This window comes from Typopeltis vanoorti, chromosome 18 (assembly GCF_054136105.1).
Source record: "Typopeltis vanoorti isolate ZY-2024b chromosome 18, IOZ_Tvanoo_1.0, whole genome shotgun sequence".
Lineage (NCBI taxonomy): Eukaryota > Metazoa > Arthropoda > Arachnida > Uropygi > Thelyphonidae > Typopeltis > Typopeltis vanoorti.
The window spans coordinates 84,659,431-84,679,681 of NC_143566.1; the positions used below are offsets into that span (position 1 = coordinate 84,659,431).

Below are 20,251 nucleotides of genomic sequence, written 5' to 3' on the forward strand. Positions count from 1 at the left end.
ATTCCCTCCATAGTTGTTTCTTTTTTTTTTGCAGCTCAAGCTTAATGGTGTTATTCATCCATTTAACCCCTAGTTGATTTATTATTCGGACTCTAGGTATACAGTCAGCCATTGCTTCATGCAAGCACTTCTTAACTACCTCCCATGCACTATCGACTTCTAGTCCTTGCACATGCCATGGCACTGAACCAATCAAACTCCTAAGCTTGTCATACTTTCCAGCCCGATAATTCCACATGTACCCTGTCTTAATTGAAATTCTATACCTTTAGCCACCTGCCAATCAAGACCCTATGATCACTCTCACCAATTGGTGGCAATATGGTCATATTTGTTACAGCCAAATCCTCAGATGTAATACTAGGTCAAGCACTCTTTGACCCCTAGTATTTTCCATTACATGCTGTCGCAGATAGTTATCCCTTAATAACCGCATAAAATCCAATTCCTTCCTTTCGTGTGTCCTCTCCTCACTCCAATCAATGCGACCATAGTTGAAATCTCTATCCTCCCTGAAAATATTATACCCATCGCATTCAATGCCAGTAATCACATCTGCTGTTAGCCAAGTTTCATTAATGCCTATAACTTTGGGAGAGATTGCGCTGACTAATACCAGAAACTTTTCCTTCTCATTTCGACTACTTCTTGCATTAGTATGCAGAAACTCTAGACTTTAGTTATCTACCACCTTTACATCTTATATACATTTTAGTGATTTCGGTATTCACAATAGATGCATACGGATTTTTATCCGATCTCTTCTCCAAATTATTCCTCGATAAAGGATCACCAAAAACACCCAAGTCTATGACTGCCAAATCCATTTTCAAGGAGCCACACAGGTATCTCCTATTATTTAATTTAATAAAATACAATAACAGTAATTATAGCACTATTGAAATAATAATATATATTAATAATAGTGATAATACGATTGGAATAATAAAATAAGAAAACAAAGTGGTACTTTGTTTCGAAACTACAGGATACTAAGACATTGGAAAATACTGCAGTGGGATACCTACCTACATACTGTCTGATTAGGGCTTAAAATATTTGTATACGCATACAATACGTACAATATATTTAATTCCCGTATAAGTTTCATTCCGTTTCACCAGGCAAGTATGAAGAATAATGAGCGGTACTTTTCATTCTTTGATGAATGTCACAAAAAGCGGTCATTGAAGTCAATTTTTTAAAAATATATTTTATATCTTAAAATCTTTTTTTTGTTGTTGTTTTGTTTTCCATTGCTATGTAGAATTCTTATGTGTATAAATATCCAACGGCTTTTCTTGCTGTTCAAATAATGTGAGATGTTTTCATGATTTTTCTTAACCGTTTTATACAGCTGACATTTGTATTTCGGGTTTTCTCGATGCAGTTCGTTTAGCTTGGCTTTGGCAGCATGGTTTTTGATAAGTGGTTGATATATATGTTATTCTGTTTTTTCTAATAGAAATAGTAATTTCCTTGGCAAATATGTATATTTTGAGGCGGTTTTGGCTCTTGTCGAAATATAAAGTTAATAATCTTCAGAAATTATTTGTTAATGGTAGGTGTTTGTGAATTTCTCAGCTGTCTGATGATGCAATCACTAGAGCTTAAATTTCGAGTTCCTCAGAAACTTAGTCATCGGTTAATAGAAATTATCTAGATCCCACTGAAATAAAAGAAAATGAACGTTATCTCCCCCCTCCCCCCCGATGTGTTGTATTTCATTTAAACTGTCGTATGATGTTCTGTTTAGCACCCAGTGGGATGTTGTATTGCTTTTCAAAAGCATGCCAACCTGATTCTGTAAACAGAAATGTCAGACGAGAAGTAAGGGTTTATATTTCATTGTGTTAGAGGTGATATCATTTTATATTCGTCATTTGAATGGTTGGTTGTCAAATCTAGTTCATGGTAATTGTTCCTGTTATATATATGTTGAATTTCTATTTTTTCCTAGTATGATTTTGAAATTTGCATGTACTTGTGTAGAGGATAAATGATCGTATGCGTTAGTATTTAAGGATGCTATGCTTCTGAAATCTTTCCAAAAAAAAACAAACTTTGTAACACTTGAGATATTATTCATGCGTAAATTGCAACTGAAATTAATATAGTTAAACCAAATTCCCTCAGTTTATGAAAGAGTCTGAAATACAGTGAAAAAAAAAAAAAAATTTCTTAATTTGAAAAAAAAAAAAAAAAATCAGCTAACGCCTTTATATTCCCGTATATAGGGAGTAGGTGAGGCCGTTTTTAGCCCCATCTAATTTTTGGAGACTAAGTGGGCAGTTCAATCTCCACTGGTACCCAATCAGAGATAGCGTGCCCAAGGCTATCATTAATTAACAGGCACGAAATGAAGAGAGACACGGCTCAACAAGTGCCGCAATCTCGCCGCTTATTTGAAAAAAAAAAAAAAATCACTCTCAATAAATGAATAAATTGTTATATTTCCTTTATGTTTCACATTATCCAGCCATGTGTATTAATTCTCAACGTTAAAAAAAAAAAAAAAAAGGTCATTTTTGAGATGGTGTGTGCAGATGATGATGGTAGTAGAGGTTGTGTGTTAGTAGGTTAAATGGTGGAGACAGTTGTAGGGTGCCCTCCTTTCATGAGTTCTTGGAGGTGTCGCATAATAATAATTTTGAAGAAATATATGAACTGTGTGACAATAGGGTATGCCATATTAATCTGTTCGTTATTGAAATGTATACATTAAATGCCAAGTTAGAAATCACTGTATGGACTGACAAATTTCTTCTTATATATTTTTCCATAAAAGGAGGGAATAGTTAGTATTCTTTTGGCCCTATCTTTTTTTGGATATCAGCAGTTTGGGGATATGCTAGCCAGGTGATGAGTATATTGCAGAACTGTGGCCATTTGATGTTCTTAATTGTAAATAGTTTTGTGTGCATATTTTATAGTTCATTTTTCTGAGTTGCAGAAATAAAATCTGAGGGGGGGGCCAAAGATCAACTGATTTGGAAATGGATTGAGAAAAGGCCTAGAAAAATCCCCCCCTCATTACTGACTAGAATCAAACCATCTTCCACCAATACAATATTGACAGCGATGCAGTTATCCATAATTATTATTATTTAATGTTAGCATTATTCTTATGTTATTTATGTGAATCCTACTCATGAAAGATTGTAAATGAATGGACTGAAGGTCAGATAATTTGAACAGATACTCTAGAGATTAAATATGGAACTCTTTCAAGTTACTTTAGGCCTCCATAAGCAGAGTAGTGGTCTCATGCTGGGCAGTGAAATTCATCTACCATGTAAAGACATTGACAAATGTTCATACTTCCAGTGGAATTCAGACCTATTATTTGTAGATTAGAGTAAAAACACTGTCCTACTGAGTAGATACTCAGCAACCAGGCTCCGAAATATTTAATATAACTGAAAATGTAAGCTGAAGTGAAATGTTCCTCTTACATCAGAATAAATGAGAAAAATCATTCCTCTTACATCAGAATAAAATGTTCCTTTTATTCACAGTATAAATTTTTATTAGTTCTTTAAAGTATGCCTGATAATCCCAGTTCCAGATGTTTCCATGCTGAATGCAGAGCACTAGTACAGTATGTGACTATAAAAGCATAAATTAATGGATTAATTCTGCCAGGGCATGTAGATTTAATGGTGATTGGATTTTTTGTTACCTGGGTTGTGTTCCATGAAACTAGTGGGACAACATCTGACTGCCATGCATTGTGCCAACTAAGTGCAGCTCTTCATGCATTTGCTAATGGCCACTTAAAGCAGGATGTTGCACAGTGTAACAAGTTCCAGATTATTTGTGAATGGTTTCAAGCTTTAAAATGATTTTACCATACTTTAGTGGTTTGTAGAGTTACCAGATTTGAACTCTATTGAGCATCATGTGAAGTGGAATGAGCTGTTTGTGATAAGAATCTGCTGTAGTCTAGGCTGAAGCAATTGTGTAATATAATCACATCAGCATTCCTGTGGAATGCTGTTAACACCTTGTAATACTGTTTATTATTTAGGTGGGTGCATGCTTTCTGTATATGCAAAATATTTCATATATCTCTGATCCTGTGTGATGATTCACACAGGACCAGAGATATATGAAACCAGAGATCTTGGTTTCAATTTTTGTGAAGGCTAATTTTATGTTCTGTTTCAGTATTATCTTCTCTTCTCTTTTCAGATATTGCATGTCTTGAAATAGTTTTCGTGGATGCCTGATGTAAAGATTAAGGATAAGAATGTTTGCCAAATAATCTCCTAATTCTTGTAGAAAGTCTTTTCGCTTGATTACCAGAGCCTCCGTAGCTCAGTCGGTATAGACGAAGCCCTTTATTCGGAAAGACCTGGGTTCGATTCCCATCCATGACATGAGGAACCTTTATCTGGTCTCTTTCGACTAAAGGTAAGTTAGTCAGTCATATGGAGGTAGTGGGGTTTTTTCACCCGAAAACTTGGTTTTTTTTGTCCCTCATAACAGGCAAACCGGTCTGCTGATTGAACCATTAGAAGGGTTCAACCAGTCCTAAGGGACAGTTGCAGAAATAGGGAATCCCCACATGAAATAAATAACTTAGTTACCAAGTAAATTATGCTTGCCAAGAAATGGTTCTGGTTTAATCCTTTATTGAAGTGTAAGCAAACAAACTTTGCATGTGATGTATGTTCATGACTAAGCTGCTTGTATGTATATATATAGGGGGCTGATCACATCAATTGCTATGGTATCCCATAATGCAAAACACACTTCCTTTTGGATATGCATAATACTTGCATTATGGGAGAGTCACTATCCAGCCTGGTTTTGACATGGGAAAACTATTTTAGTGATGTAAAATTTTTATTATTATAACGTGACACCTCCAAGGAGTCCAAAGACTCATCGAGGGAGGGCACCTACTCTACAATTCTCTGTCTCCGCCACTCAATCCACGAACTACAGTGAACCACATCATCTACACCAATGCCATCTACTGTCCATCACCACCACTAGTATTTTGCCAGACAACTACAAACATCCATGCCCACGGCAGGATTCGAACCTGCTGCCATTTGGCTGGAGAGCAGATACACTAACCTGGCTAGCCAGCATTTTCACCTTAATATTGAAGGCATCCTCAGTACAAAGACAGTCTGCAATGGAACATGTTTAAAATTCAAATAAGAAAGTATTTTATAAAGTGCCATCATAGCTTCAGTAAGACAACGATCAGTAAAATAAATTCCTAATTAATTAATTTAAAAAAATTGTGTTATATATATATATATATATATATATAATAAGAAAATATTAAATTAGGAAATAACAGACAGTTGATATAATATTTCCCATAAAGGGGATTACTACGGACATCGGATCTGTTTCGATTCCAGTGATGTAAAAAAAAATAAAAAAATGTTGTTACCCTTTATATAAATGTTCCTTAAGGAATCTACTCTTGTGGAAAAGCTCAATTTTTTTCCAGAGAGGTGTGCTTAGTAGAGGTGACATGTTTAGCTTAGCCAGATTGCTTGCATGTTACTGTATATACGCTTTGTGCTTCATGGTGGACAGCAGATTATCTGAAGTGCAACAAGTCACATGAGAAGGAGAGATCTGGCAGTAGATACCTGGAACCTTTAAACACTAAAATGGCTAGAATGGTTAACAAAGCCAAAACGTTTGACATTGTCAAGAGGTTATCTCTTGGATTCCTCTTCCTTATATTAAAGGAATATCTGAATGTACTGCTAAAGTTCCAAGACCTTTCAACATTTTGGTTTCCTTTCATCAAGACCTTTTATCATAACTTTCCATTCTTCACCTATAGACAAGCTTCCTCCACATCCTAGTAAGAAGATTCAACCTTCCTCATTTCATCTGAAGACAAAATTCTTCCATTTTATATGTTTGTTAGATCTCTGGCTCCTGGCTTGTTGTACTTTGGACATTGGACAGATCTGCTGATGTCTACCATAAGCAATATAAATCTTTATCCAGTAACATGGAGTTAAGCAATATGTCTTAATTGAACATGCCATCTTTACTAAGCACACTCCTTTGGGAAAAAATTAAGCTCTTACACAGGAGCAGATTCCTTATGGAATATTTATATATAGAGCTGTAAGACCTTCTACTTTGTCTGAATTTAAACAGCCTTCGGTTATCCCCTTTCTGTGAAAAATAGTATTGTATCAATCTTCTACTAATTTCTAACTTTATGTTTCCTTATATATATATTAGTCATTGTAGTTAGGATCCATTTGATACTAAAGCAAAAATTTTGCATTATGAAAATAGTTTTCACAAGTTTTTTCTTTCTCTAATTTTATATAGTATCTTTAGATGGTAATGATTTTCATTGGGCAGTATGAAACTGTTTATCTCACTTATTGGATGCCTGAATTGGCATGAAAACTTAAAAAAGTACCACATTTGCTTTCTATAGTATGGTTTCTGGATTATACAATCCTTAGTCTGGCCCAAGTACTAATGTATGTGAAATTTGCAACCTAGTGGGATTTTTTTTAATAATAAAATAAAATTTAAAAACCTTCATTAAGTTCAGCAGTGTATAGAACAAAATATCATATTTATATTTCTAATATAAAAAAAAAATCTAATTTACTTTATAAACTATTTCATGATCATCAAATTCCTAACATATATCCTCAAGGGGGGGGGGTACAGTATATGATAGTACTACATGAAAAACTTACATCACCACTAACTTCCTATCTACAATTTTCCTCCAAGTCAATATGTTACCTTTCAAGACTCCAACTTTATCATATCTTATTATAAACTGTTTTAAAAAAAAAGAACGATGTACTCACCAAAGATTCCCCCCCCCCGTCACCAATTTTTTATGATGTGTCCCAAAATTCATAGGAGTTCCACAGATTGATTAGCATTAGTGTATTTTTGGAAAATTTATTATTTTTTTATTAAATGAAAGATATTCTATTTTGTTCAGTCTACAGCTACTGTTCATATCCATATTAATTGTTTTCTTTGGCTTGTTTAGTTATGGACTACCTTAGCAATGTGTACTCTCTCTCTCTGTCTATCACCACCCCTAAATCTCTATCTTTCATCTATTTCTGAAGTACAGTGCCATCACTGTGATACACAGCTTGTAATCTATTTATCCCAAAATGCATAACTTTACATTTCTCGACATTAAACTGACACCTGTTATCTTTTGTCCATACTGACAGCCTATTTAAATCATCTTGCAATCTTATATTTTCTCACATGTTTTCTCATTGCTTGACTTTTCTTGATTGGTGTTTAAGGTGAGTAAAAATTGGGAAGGATGTGGAATACAAAGTAATAGACTTTTTGAGAAATCACACAAATGGGGGTAATTTCACCCAGCTCACTCTCATCCCACTTGGATTGTTTTCCAGGTTCATCTGCTAGAATAATGCCATAAGATCATTCATATTCACTAACTGATCCAGAACCCCTGTTAAATATTACAATTACTTTGCTATGTGCATGGTGGCAAATCTACAGAATAACTGTTTTGGTTTTGAGCTATGTCCTCAAAAAAGAGCTGTTGGTTATCTTCATGATATTCATTGTAACTCTGAAAAGTTTACTTGTGGTGCATACAGGAAAAAATGGGGATGGGGAGGGGGGGGGGAAAGTAAACTAGATTTTTGCTCTGAAATAAAATCTAAACATGGTTTTGGGCCACTTCAAGCTTCCAATAGCAAAAGTGTATTATATAAGGCAGTCAGACTCAACTACCATTAGTACTACAGATTCTTGACCTTTCCTGAAGGGATTATGAAACCTTGAATACTGCCTATGTTAATTGTGAAACCATCTAGGAGACCATTTCTGAAAGGAATGGCTTCCTAGATGGTTTCTTTCATGCTAATGGTTTTATGCCTGTTGTCTGGGGCAGGGATATGTATATAGGAAAACCTCATTTAACATGATTAATTAATCCATCAACCACTGAAACAAAAAAGAAATTAAAAGGAACTATGAGAACTGAAAATTTTAATGTGATATACAGTGGATTCGACAGAGACCAAAGAGCACAAGCAGGAGTCATGATTTGGATTCATAACTACCTTTCAAAACAGTTAAAACATTATAAATTATGGAATGAAAGAATAATAGAAGCTAGAATAAAAGTAGAGGCTATTTAACAATAATTGGTTTATATGCCCCAGAAGAAGGAAGAGAACAGGATAATATTGATTTTTATAATCAGCTACAACATATATAATAAAATAAATAAAAATGATTACATAATTTTAGCAGGAGACTTAAATGCAAGAATTGGAAACACGAAAATTAATAATAATATAGGAATACATGGAGAACACACTCTAAACAGAAATGGTAAAAAATTGATTGACTTTGTAGTTTATAATAACCTAAAAATAATGAATTCCTTCTATAAACATAAAGACATACATAAATATACTTGGGCAGCAAGAGGATGAAAATCAATATTAGATTACTTCATATTAAATGAAAAGGCATCAAAATTTTCACTATGTGTTAGAGTTCACAGAGGATATGAAATAAGCAGTGACCACTTCCTTGTTAAAATAAAATTAAGATTACCACCTAAATGGCAACAAGAACAGAAAGAAAAATTGAAACATTTGTTTATAAAACTAGACTATTGAATGACACAAATGTACAATGGCTATATGAACAAAGAATTAACCAATATCTAGATAAAATAAAACAAAATGAAGAAATAGAAATAGAATGGCTTAATATAAAAACGATACTAAATGCAGCAGCAAATGAAAGCTTAGGAAAGACTAAAAAATTCAATAAAAGGAAAAAAACTGAAGATCTGGGATGATACAATGACAGAAATAATCAAAAAGAAAAAAGGAGCCTATCACAAATGGTTAAGCAGTAAAAGATTAGAAGATGAAATAGAATATAAAAGAATAAGAGCCATAGCTAAAAGAGAAGTCAGAAAAAGACATAGAGAATTATGGAATAAATTTGTTTTTAATTTAGAACATGATTTATATAAAATAAGACCCAATGTATATAAGATTTTGAAACACCTAAATGCAAATACCAAAGAAAACATAAAATTAAAGACTGAATTGAAATTAGAAGAATTTCTAAATTACTACACAGAACTGTGGACAGACAAATATTTTAAAAAAGACAACTGGCAAACAATTAATGAAAAGGAAATAACTGAAGAAGAATTAGAAATCAGCCTGCCTAAAAGAAAGAAGAAACGGAAAATCACCTGGAGAAGATAAGCTAGGTTCAGAACTATATAAATATGCAGGAACAAGATTCAAAGAAAGACTTATTATTTTTAAATAAAATTTACTCAACTGGTATCCCCCCAATAGAATGGAAAAAAGCAATTGTGATTCCTATCTTGAAGAAAGGTAATAGAGATGACCCTAAAAACTATAGAGGTATCAGTATACTAAATTCCTGTTACAAAATATATAGCAGAATCTTAAATAACAAACCAATGAAATATTCCGAAAACTTTATTCTAGAGGTACAGAATGGATTTAGAAAAGGACGATCATGTATAGACCCAGCCTTTTGCCTAAAATTAATAATAGAGAAAAGAAGAAAATATAATTTAGAAACACATATTGCATTTATTGACTTTGAAAAAGCATTTGACAAAGTTAAAAGAAACATATTATTTAACATATTAAAAGAAAGACAAATACCAAATAATATCCTAAAAGCTATCAGAAGTATATATGAAAATAATCAAATACAAATAAGATTAAATCACGAGCTATCATATACATGAGAGATAAACCAAGGGGTCCAACAGGGATGTCCCCTCTCAGCAACTCTTTTTAATATCTACTTAAATGAAATAATAATAAAATGGAGTAAAAATTTACATCAAGGAATTAAACTTTCACCTATAGTTAACTTAAACACTCTCCTCTTTGCAGACGACCAAATAATAATTACAAATTCTGAAGATAACTTACAGAAAGCTATTTTAAATCTAAATGAGATATCCAAAGATTATGGTATGATAATATCAACAGAAAAATCAAAAACTATGGCCTTTAAAGGACAAGATTCAGCAAGAACTAAAATAGTAATAGATAACAAGATCTTTGAACAGGTGAATTCATTTAACTACCTAGGATGTATGATCACATATGAAAATGAAAAAGATATAAAGGTAAAAATTGCAAAATATTTAAAAATAACAGGTGTAATTAACTCTATATTTAAACCAAACCTAGTTCAAAAACAAACCGGGCTAAAAGTATACAATACATTAGCCTTACTGGTCTTAATTTATGGAAGCGAAATCTGGACAATAAAACAAAAAGACAAGTAAAGATTAACAACAGCAGAAATGAAGTTTATGAGAAAAACTGCAAAGTATACCCTATTTGATCACAAAAGAAACGAAGATATTATGAAAGAATTAAACCAAGAACCAGTAATAGAAAAAATTAAAAAATATAAACATAAATGGATGGAACACATTCAAAGAATGAAAACAGAAAGATTACCAAAACAAGCCTTAAAGTACAAGCCATTAGGAAAAAGAAAACCAGGACGTCCTCTTAAACGATTCAACGATGACTTCTAAGGCCGGAACAGGCGATGCTAGGCCTAAATCCTTGATACGTATGATGATGATGATCAATTTTGTGCATGACAAACTAACATAGGCTTGAGTTTAAAGTTGCCTTCTGCGTTGCCTCCTAATAAAAGCTTAAGACGATCTTTAGATACTTTGTATCCTGGTTGAGATGCTTCAGTTTTAGCTAGAAAAGTTTCTGTTGGTATACGCTTCCAAAAGAGACCAGTTTCGTCGACATTGATATTTGCCAATTGTCATAATCGCCCTTCTGAATTATCCTTTGCAATTCTTCAGGAAGCTTGGCCACAGAATCTTTATCAGCACTTGCAAATTCCCCAGTTATTCCTACATTATGCAGTCCAGCTCGATTTTTTTAAACGGTCAAACCATCCTAAACTCGCAGTAAAACTTTCAACTTCCTTTTTAAAATTTGGTTTCTTTCAATGGGTAAAAATATTGAGATTTGAATATTCCTTGTACTAAGAGGTTTTTTTTTTTATAATTTTTAATCCAGAGTGATAAAAGATGCTCCATCTCGATCATTAAATGGCTTCTATTTTGGATGATATGCATGCTTAAATAAGCAGTAGAAACTTTTCCTTATTCTTTGTATTCTTTGCTCTTATTTAATATAGTCCAGACTGTAGACTTGCTGTATCTATCTCAGGTCTCGCACAATCAATCATTGTATTACTAGTGCCACTTTCATGTCTCTTAATGACTTCCAGCTTTTCCACTCGCTGCAGATTGGATACGTAAAATTTCACATAATGTAAAAAAATTGCATTAACTGATTAATCACTTGCTTAAAGTGGGAAATAGTATCATTTCACCCAATCACGCTAACTGATTATTGTTCATATATCGAATTCACGTTAAGCGAGGTTTTCCTCTCTGTGTGTGTGTGTGCACGCGTGCGTGTGCGTGCACGGTTACTAACAGGCCCACCAACATGAAGGTATAGCTGGAGGTTTTGATTGTTGCTGACTGGTGCACCTCATTGAAATTGAGATATGCTGCAATGTCATGACCTGAACATCAGTTCTATCAGCAGTTTATAATTCCGAGGTTTAGCTGTAGACACTGCAGTTAATCTTGATATAGTTGGAATGAAAGATAAGAAGTTAGTTCAGTAAGTTTGAAGTTGAACTGTAAATGGATTTTAATTATAATCTGATTGTTTTAACATAGAGGAATGATGGAAAGAGCCTCCATAGCTTAGTGATTTTGATGACTGTGCTCAAGACCTAGGTTTCCCATCAACACAAAGAATCTTTCTGGTCTCAGAGTTTTTTATTCCAAAGCCAAGCAAGCTAGTCAGCGTACACAAATTATACACAAAAATATATATTAGGAATAAGACCATCTTATCCTAAAATTATGGTTATGAAACCAAGGATACTTGGCAGGTCATCCTTAAGGAACTGTAAGCACCATGAATATTATGACAAATTGTTATTATTATTATTATGCCTCGATGGAGTGAATGACTCATTGCAGGAGGTCAACTATCTCCACACTCGCCACACTTTCAGTGTGGTGAGTGCGGAGACATTCCAACCAACCACAACTTTTCATGCAAAAAACCCTTTGCGCACACTTTGCTCCCCCCCTTGTTTACACATTCCTTATATGGCTTCCAGGAATGGCCTTCTGTCCCGCTTCTCCCATCTCAGCCCATTCTATGAAAAATGTGATCCATCCATCTAACCCCTTCAGTTTATGTTTCAATCATTTCCCCTCTCCTCATCCTTTTATCCACTAGACTGCAATTTGCATTCTCTCAATCTACATTCATACTCTACATTCCAGAGACCAGAAACCATCTTAGAGAGAGAGAGCATCCATATAACATAGTAAATGACCAGAGAGAAAAGTGCAAACTTAGTTGTATTGGATTGATGACCAACTGCAGGATGGTAATTTGTTAATCAGATCTCTCCATGAACACAGTTTTTTTTTTTGTAAATCTTTCATTGGCTTGTGTCCAAAGATAAGTAATATTGGTCAAGATATCTGCTCTGGATCAACACTACAGAATTCATTTGTAGATTATTCATTGTTATGCATATATAAAGAATAAATTAACTTTTGATGATATTGATTTTCATTTTTAAGATGAATGGATTAGGACAATAGGAGGATCAAACTAGATATCGAACTATTTTTTGGCACGGACTGAATATAGGTTTACTTTCATGTTGCTGTATGACAAGTAGCAGTGCTCAAGTTTTGACCATGAATGGAAGTTATATCAGAACCAGAATATTTGTTTACATTGAAGGCTCTTAAAGTTTTTGATGGCTTCTGTATGAAAGACCAGGGAAGGTGTGCAGTGTACTGTTAGCTGTTGGTGCTGATCCTGGTATAGGAGGTAATTTGTCTAAGTCATCTGTGAAGGATTTTAGGGATAAGAATGAATCATAATATGATGATGATACCATCTGCATAGGAGAGGTGAAAGATGAAAGGGCAGAGGTTGCATCCAGTGCTTTTGGTATTGAATAACTGAGTTATTGCAGCATAAAGGATAATTACTCTAGTTCAGGCGTTCCCAACCCTATGCCTGCGGGCACCATGGCGCCCATCGACCAATTTGTGTGTCCACCGCTGTTCAACCATGTGCCGTATAGTTTGAAATAATCACATGCACATCACACAACAATTCATGGCATTCATTAATGACACATGACGAGTATTAAATGCATACAATGTAAAGTAGATGCACATTCACAGTTGTTCATTATCTGTTGCTATTCATATGTGCATAATTTTAATGGTGTCTTGTACTTACATTTTTGAAATATTTTGATTTTTAATCCTAAAATGAGTGAATCAAGTAAAAGACAACGAACCTATAATTTTAACACTGACTGGGAGGAAACATATTGTTTCGTTAATTTTAAAGATAATTGTGTTTGTTTGTTGTGCAACAGTAACGTTGCAATTCCGAAAAAATAGATGGTGCCCGTCACCCTACCGATATTTTAGAATGTGCTCTAGGAAACAAAAAGGTTGGGAACCCCTGCTCTAGTTTATAACTGCTGTTATGATATTTTGCAGTTGTTTGATATCCCTTTTGAATTGCCAATAGTGACAATAAATAATAGTAATGTGTTTGTTTTAAAGATATGCCATATTCAAGTTTTTTTCACTGTCAATATTTTATTTATTTTTTTATTTTTATAGTTCATATTGCCACTTGTATCTCTTCCAATTTCAGGTGCTCCCAAAATGTTGTTTCAAAACATAAATTCAGGACCAGAGAAATATTCAGTAAGATACTTTTACCAGAATATGTACATTAATTACATTATTAATCAAAATATTTATTGTACATGCTTGTTTAAATTTTTAGTTTTAATAACTAGTGTGAGCATTTACTTATCTGGCAAATATTGTAATATTACTTGCTACATTGAAATTATCTCTTTCAGGTTGCCATTGAAGGTAATATTGGAAGTGGAAAGTCACTATTGCTGAAGTATTTTTCCAAATTTCCAGAGACTATGGTAAGGGAATTTTGTATAAACCTAAGTATAGCATAAATGTTGACATGAAACATTATTCATATAATTCTCTTTGAACTTTTTCTGGTTTCCTCTTTTCTTGAATAATATAACTGGGTTCATCAAGGCGATTCATTTTAATGCTAAGTATATTATAACTGTCAAGAAACTATATTCTTGTATTAATCTGATATCCAAGTGTAAGCTTATCATGAAGTAACTTTATTACTAGTGTAGTTGTATATAGTCTCTTGACTTCCTGTCAATTGCCTTAGTATCTGTATACAAACTTAACTATACATGGTGTTTCAGAATACCCATTACAAACTTCTTGGGTATTTAGAAGGGGTCAGAGTAGAGCAGGTTTTGATTATCAACCAATGTCCCCAAATGCACCGTTGCAATAGTACAAGTCAAAAACATTTTATGTGCACATCACAAAGAACATCTACATCAGATACAGAGCAAATTACATTTTAATTTCATATACATTTACAAAAAAGTGCTTGAAGGAAGTTGTGACCACAAACTTCACAGCATGCATAGCAGGTTCTGGCACACTCTCAAAAATGCCTGACATGGTTTGAATCTCACCTGCTTCAGTGACATTTGCACATTTGCCACAGTTGTTGGAAAATGTGCTACTGAACATTAGACAACACATGTGGTTTCAACATGATGGTGCCCTACCACATTTTGTAAGTGACATCTGACACTACTTCACCAAATGTTTGGTGGGCAATGGATTGTCAGAGTGGCTCAGTGGCATAACATGGCCTGTACATTCACCAAATCTTCTACCAACTCCACAGGGATTTCATACATGACTCTTCATGTGGCCCTAGACAAAAAAAGTCCAATTGAGTAAGTTTGGTGAATGTACAGGCCATGTCATGACACTGAGCCACCTCTGGCAATCCATTGCCCACCAAACATTTGGTGAAGTAGTGTCAGATTACAAAATGTGGTAGGGTACCATCATATTGAAACCACATGTGTTGCCTAATGTTCAGTAGCACATTTTCCAACAACTGTGGCAGTGTCGCTTGCAGGAACATCAAGTATATGGGACTGTTCAGTGGGGTGGAAGAAGATACAGTCCCGTCAACTCATCAGCAACGACGCCTGCCCACATGATGATGGTGGTGAGTAATGTGATGGTTGTCCCTGGACCAAATGTGGCTATTTTGGCTGTTTCATATGCTTCCCTAGTGAATTTAGCTTCATTGGTGAAGAGCACCAATTCTGGAAATTGAGGCTTTTCTACATAATGTTGACTGAACTACCTACAGAACCCAACCCATGGTGCAAAATCGGTTGGGCCCAATGTATGAACCTTTTGGTACTAGAAGGGGTGGAGCTGATCAGCATGCAGAGCTTGCCAGTTACTGGAATGAGGGACACCCGTGGCATGTGCAATGTCATGGGTGCTCAGAGAAGGGTTTTCCTCAACTCGATGAAGCATATCCTCACCAAAGTCTTGTGTACAGCGAGTCCTTGGAGCTCCATAGTCATGCATGTTGGCATTGAAGGAACCTGTTTCCTGCAACTGCTGATTCGTGTTAACAAACAGGATGTGTGATGGAGTTGGACGATGTGGGAAACACTGTGCATGCAACCAACAGGCAGTCTTTCCATTACATTGAGCTTCTCTGTACATTAACATCATGTTGGCATTCGTATAATTTATGATTGTGTATTAATGTGATGTGTGTCAGTGTGACATTGCATTGTCATCACTAGAGAGAGGATTTTTTTATGGTTTCAGATGAACCCAACTGGAGGGCTGATCTAAACTGTCGTTTGCAATGGAAATGAGTCAGTTTGTTTGTTGATCCCCCCCCCCCCGCCATGTTTTGTAGTTGAGTTCATGATAAAATTACTTAAACATCCTTTCTCTAGTCATCACAAACCACCCCCCCAATGTTAATGGCCTGATCCATACCAGTGGCTGACTTCATGTCAGCACAGACCTGGAAACATTTTCAACCTGTGCCATTGCAATGCCATGTTTGAGGACATGGGTTGCTGATCGAAACCTGATCCACCTTCACCTCCTTACATATGCTAGAAGTTTGTAATAGGTATTTTAAAACAGCTTGTTTACAAATCCCAAACTGATGTTTAGAATACACATGTTGGGGAATATGCACATAAAATTTTCCTTCCATGGTCACTGCCCAAGTGAATTGGCTGCCATCATTCCTCCACTTTCTGTTGTGCCTGTTTATACAAGAGCAGCAGCTGCCCAGCATCCCCTGCACTGTGCAACTGCGAACACACTGAACCTGCTTCTATTTTACCTCTTTTATTCTGTCCACATCTGTCTGACTTTATTTATGAACTATTCCCAAACAACTAAGCCCTGCAGTTCTTCAATATACTTCTGTCTCAGTCCTCATCTGCAACCCGCACATTGCATTAATGTGCTTATAGGTCTCAACTTCTTGTGTATTGAATCAATTAAAAAAAAAAATCTCATTAATGCTTTTGCATTATGGGAATGCTCACTTATCCAGACCTCTTTCAACCTTTGAGGTCTCATCAGTTGGATCCAGACCATTAATGTAACTTGGTATCATCTTGTCTTACTCCCACTGATGACCAAAACTTTCTAAAGTTTTGGCATTTCATAAAGAGTGGTGTATAGGTACTAGGCAGATTGTATATGCTGCAAAATTTTTAAAATTTTACTAAGTCCATGTACAAAGCACCATGTACTAAATTAATTTTTAAGATAGATGCAAATAAATATGATGTTATGTGAACTTGTTTGGAACTGTGATGTTATTTGATGGATCAGGTATTGGAAAAGCCAAAACTGGAAATCAGGAATGGATGGATAGAAATATGACAGCTTTGTGAGGGGGGGGGGTATTATCTCAGTAATTAAACCACGTTTTACAGTAAAGTGCCAGCTGAGTTGGACAAGGGGAAATGGTTACACCTTGATATTGCTGGATTTTGCAAAAGCATTTGACAGGATCATGTTATGTAAATTGGACCAAATGAGGTTGGACATAAAGTTGGTGAAACAGATAAGAAAATAGAAAGTGGGCAGACATCAGAGACTAGTATATGATGGAACTGAATCAAAGAGAAGCAGGTAACATGTGGTGTGCCATTAGGCTATATACTTGGGGCATTGCTGTTTGTTTGTAAAAAAAAAAAAAAAAAAATTAAGGGCAGAAACTTATTTACATGAAATAAATTTATTAGCAGCAAAATTTTCACCTATATTATTATTATTATTATTATTATTATTATTACGGGTATCTCCATGGAGTCAGTAGACTCATCGCGGGAGACCCAAACTAGCAAAACAATATCTGTCATATCTCTTCTTGAATTCATTTACAGATGAAGAGCTCACAACAAAGTCAGGCAATGAATTCCACTCATTCACCACCCTCCAGGCAAAAAACCTTGTTCTGACACCTTTGTTAACCACACTCTTCTTTAATTTCCAGAGATGACCTCTTGTTCTTCCATCACTATCACACAGCTGAAACATTTCCCCTGCATCAATCCTATAAAAACCTTTTAGTAATTTGAATGTTTCTATCATATCCCCTCTTCTTCGCCTATCAACCAATCTCTGCAATCCACAAGCTCTCAATCTATCAATGTAGGGAGCATTTTTTATATCACTCACCAACTTGGTCACTCTTCTCTGAACCCTCTCCACAGCCTCCTCATCTCCAAGGAATCCAGGTGACCAGACCTGAGCACAGTAATCCAAATGTGGAAGTATCAATGCTTTATAAAGGGGAATAATAACCTCTTTATCTCTGGATGTCAGTGTGTTCCTCAACAACCAAGTAATCCTATGTGCAATCTTGGACACCTTAGCAATGTGTCCTCTGAACTTCATCTCCTTATCTACCAATACCCCTAAGTCCCTAGCCTCATCAATCTCTTGGAGTACCTTTCCATCTATGTAGTACACAGCTGGTAATCTTTTAATCCCAAAATGCAAGACTTTACACTTTTCCACATTGAACTGACATCCATTTTCTTTTGCCCATTTTACCAGCTTATTTAAATCCTCCTGCAAACTTTCAACATCAGCTTGATTTTTTATTGCACTACACAACTTTGCATCATCAGCAAACAACTGAATATCTCCCTTTAAGCCGTTTCCTATATCATTTATATACAAATTAAACAACATTGGCCCAAGCACAGAGCCCTATATCACAGGCATCTTCAGTAAATAATTATATGCTCATCTGCCTAGATTATATGGTCTTCCCAAGATTCATAAGCCAGGTGTTCCATTAAGACCAGTAGTGTATTGTATCGGTTGTCCTACATATAAAGTTTTTAAATACTTGTATACGTTATTATCTTCATTTACTGGAAAATCTGCTTCTCCCATCAAGAACTCCTTAGATTTTAAAACAAAGTTTATAATCTATGTTTAGAACCTTTAGATGTTTTATTTAGTCTTGATATAGTATTTCTTTTCATAAACATTCCTTTGGCAGATACTCTTAATTTGCTTAAACAAGATTTTCCTCCTAATATCATCAAACCTTTTGACTTTGTGATTCATTCAGGTTATTTCAGTGTACAAGACAAATTATACCAACAAGTTGAAGAAACAGCCATGGGTGGTCCTATCTCTCATACCGTTGCAAATTACTACATGGCAGCATTTTGAAGATTGTCTCCTTAAAGTCATTTTCCCTAAAACTGCAGCATGGTAAAGATATGTAGATGATATATTTGCAATATGGAAAGGTTCATCATCAGGTTTAAAACTTTGTTTAAAAAATAAATATGATTCATCCTAGAATGCAATTTACTTTAGAAGAATAAAAAAACAATTAGAAAACTAACTCTTTTACTAGATAATTTAATTCTTCGTCAACTAGATAGTAGTTTACAATCTGTTTTTAGAAAATAAATTCAGACTGATCATTATATCCATGCTAATCCTCATCATCATCCTAGTCAAAAGATTGAAACTGTTAAAACCCTGTTACATCATAACATTTGTTCTGCTGAAGATCCTTTCTAGCAAGAATTATATCAAATCTACTCTTATGTAAAATTGCTTTAATGAATCTGTTAAGGAAGCCTTTAACAGCTTTAGACAGCTAGTCTCTAGATCTTCTGAAGATATCACACGGATTCTGCTCCCTTATGTTAAAGGAATTTCTGAACTTATGGCTAAGTTCTAAAACCTCTTAATATTATAGTACCCTTTCATCTATCAGGAAGATTTCTACCTTCCTTTCTTCACCTAAAGACAAGCTTTCTCCACTCAACCTTGTAGGTATCTACCAGATCTCATGCTTCTGTGGTTTCTTACTTTGGATAACCTGACAGATCTGGAGCTATCCATTGTGAAGAACATAAATTTTACATCCAGTACCATTATCCTTAAATATTTAACCTAGCAGAACATGCTATCTCAACTAAACATAATTTTTTGGAAGAAAACTAAACTTTATAGAAGTAGATTTCTTATAGAGCACTTATATAAGAGAGTTTTTGAGACCATTCTACATCGACTGAATTTAAATAGATCTGATGGTTTTCAGTTATCCCCCGTTATGAAAATATTATTACATCATTTTATGCAAATTCTTAATTATTATGTTATTGTAATTTTTTTTTTAAATAATTGAGAATTTTACTGATCATCTGTTGTCCTGTGAATGCTAGTGGCACTTTTTGAAAATTATTCTTTAACTGTAATTTTATATTGTGTTCCATTATCAATGTGCTGAGGATGCCTATGATATATAAGTGAAAATTTTATAGCTAATAAATTTATTTGGACATCCTTCACATGGATCATCTTCAAGGGTGGTACGACCACGTTTCAACTTGGTAGCCATTTCTTAATTGTCAAAAACGAAGGCGAAGAGTGCCTATAAACTTTTATGAACTTCAAATGATCTTTTGCGTTAAACCTTCTTTTACAAAGAATTTTATGACTGCACAATACTCAATTTTATACATTTCAAGGAATACAGACACCACTTTTACAGTTGTCTGAATCAGAGAGTTGATTCAGACAACTGTATAAAACAAACTACTTGATAGAATGACTTGCAATTTTACATGGATGCTTATGACAGATGTACCAACTTTGGAAAAAAAAAATCTTGTCGATAGTGTTGCCATATATGGTCGAGGTTGAGAACTT

General features: G+C 34.6%; 1 protein-coding gene across 1 annotated transcript in view; it reads left to right on the forward strand.

Annotated features, from left to right (window-relative positions):
• Nucleotides 1–1,413: 1,413 nt before the first annotated feature.
• LOC150096879 (thymidine kinase 2, mitochondrial-like) overlaps nucleotides 1,414–20,251 on the forward strand; it is a 71,605-nt gene continuing 52,767 nt past the window's right edge. Inside the window, exons 1-3 of the mRNA XM_090408090.1 lie at nucleotides 1,414–1,561; nucleotides 13,803–13,855; nucleotides 14,017–14,091. Coding sequence (XP_090264216.1) covers nucleotides 1,489–1,561; nucleotides 13,803–13,855; nucleotides 14,017–14,091 — 201 coding nt within the window. The 5' untranslated portion in view covers nucleotides 1,414–1,488. The remainder of the gene's footprint in view (nucleotides 1,562–13,802; nucleotides 13,856–14,016; nucleotides 14,092–20,251) is intronic.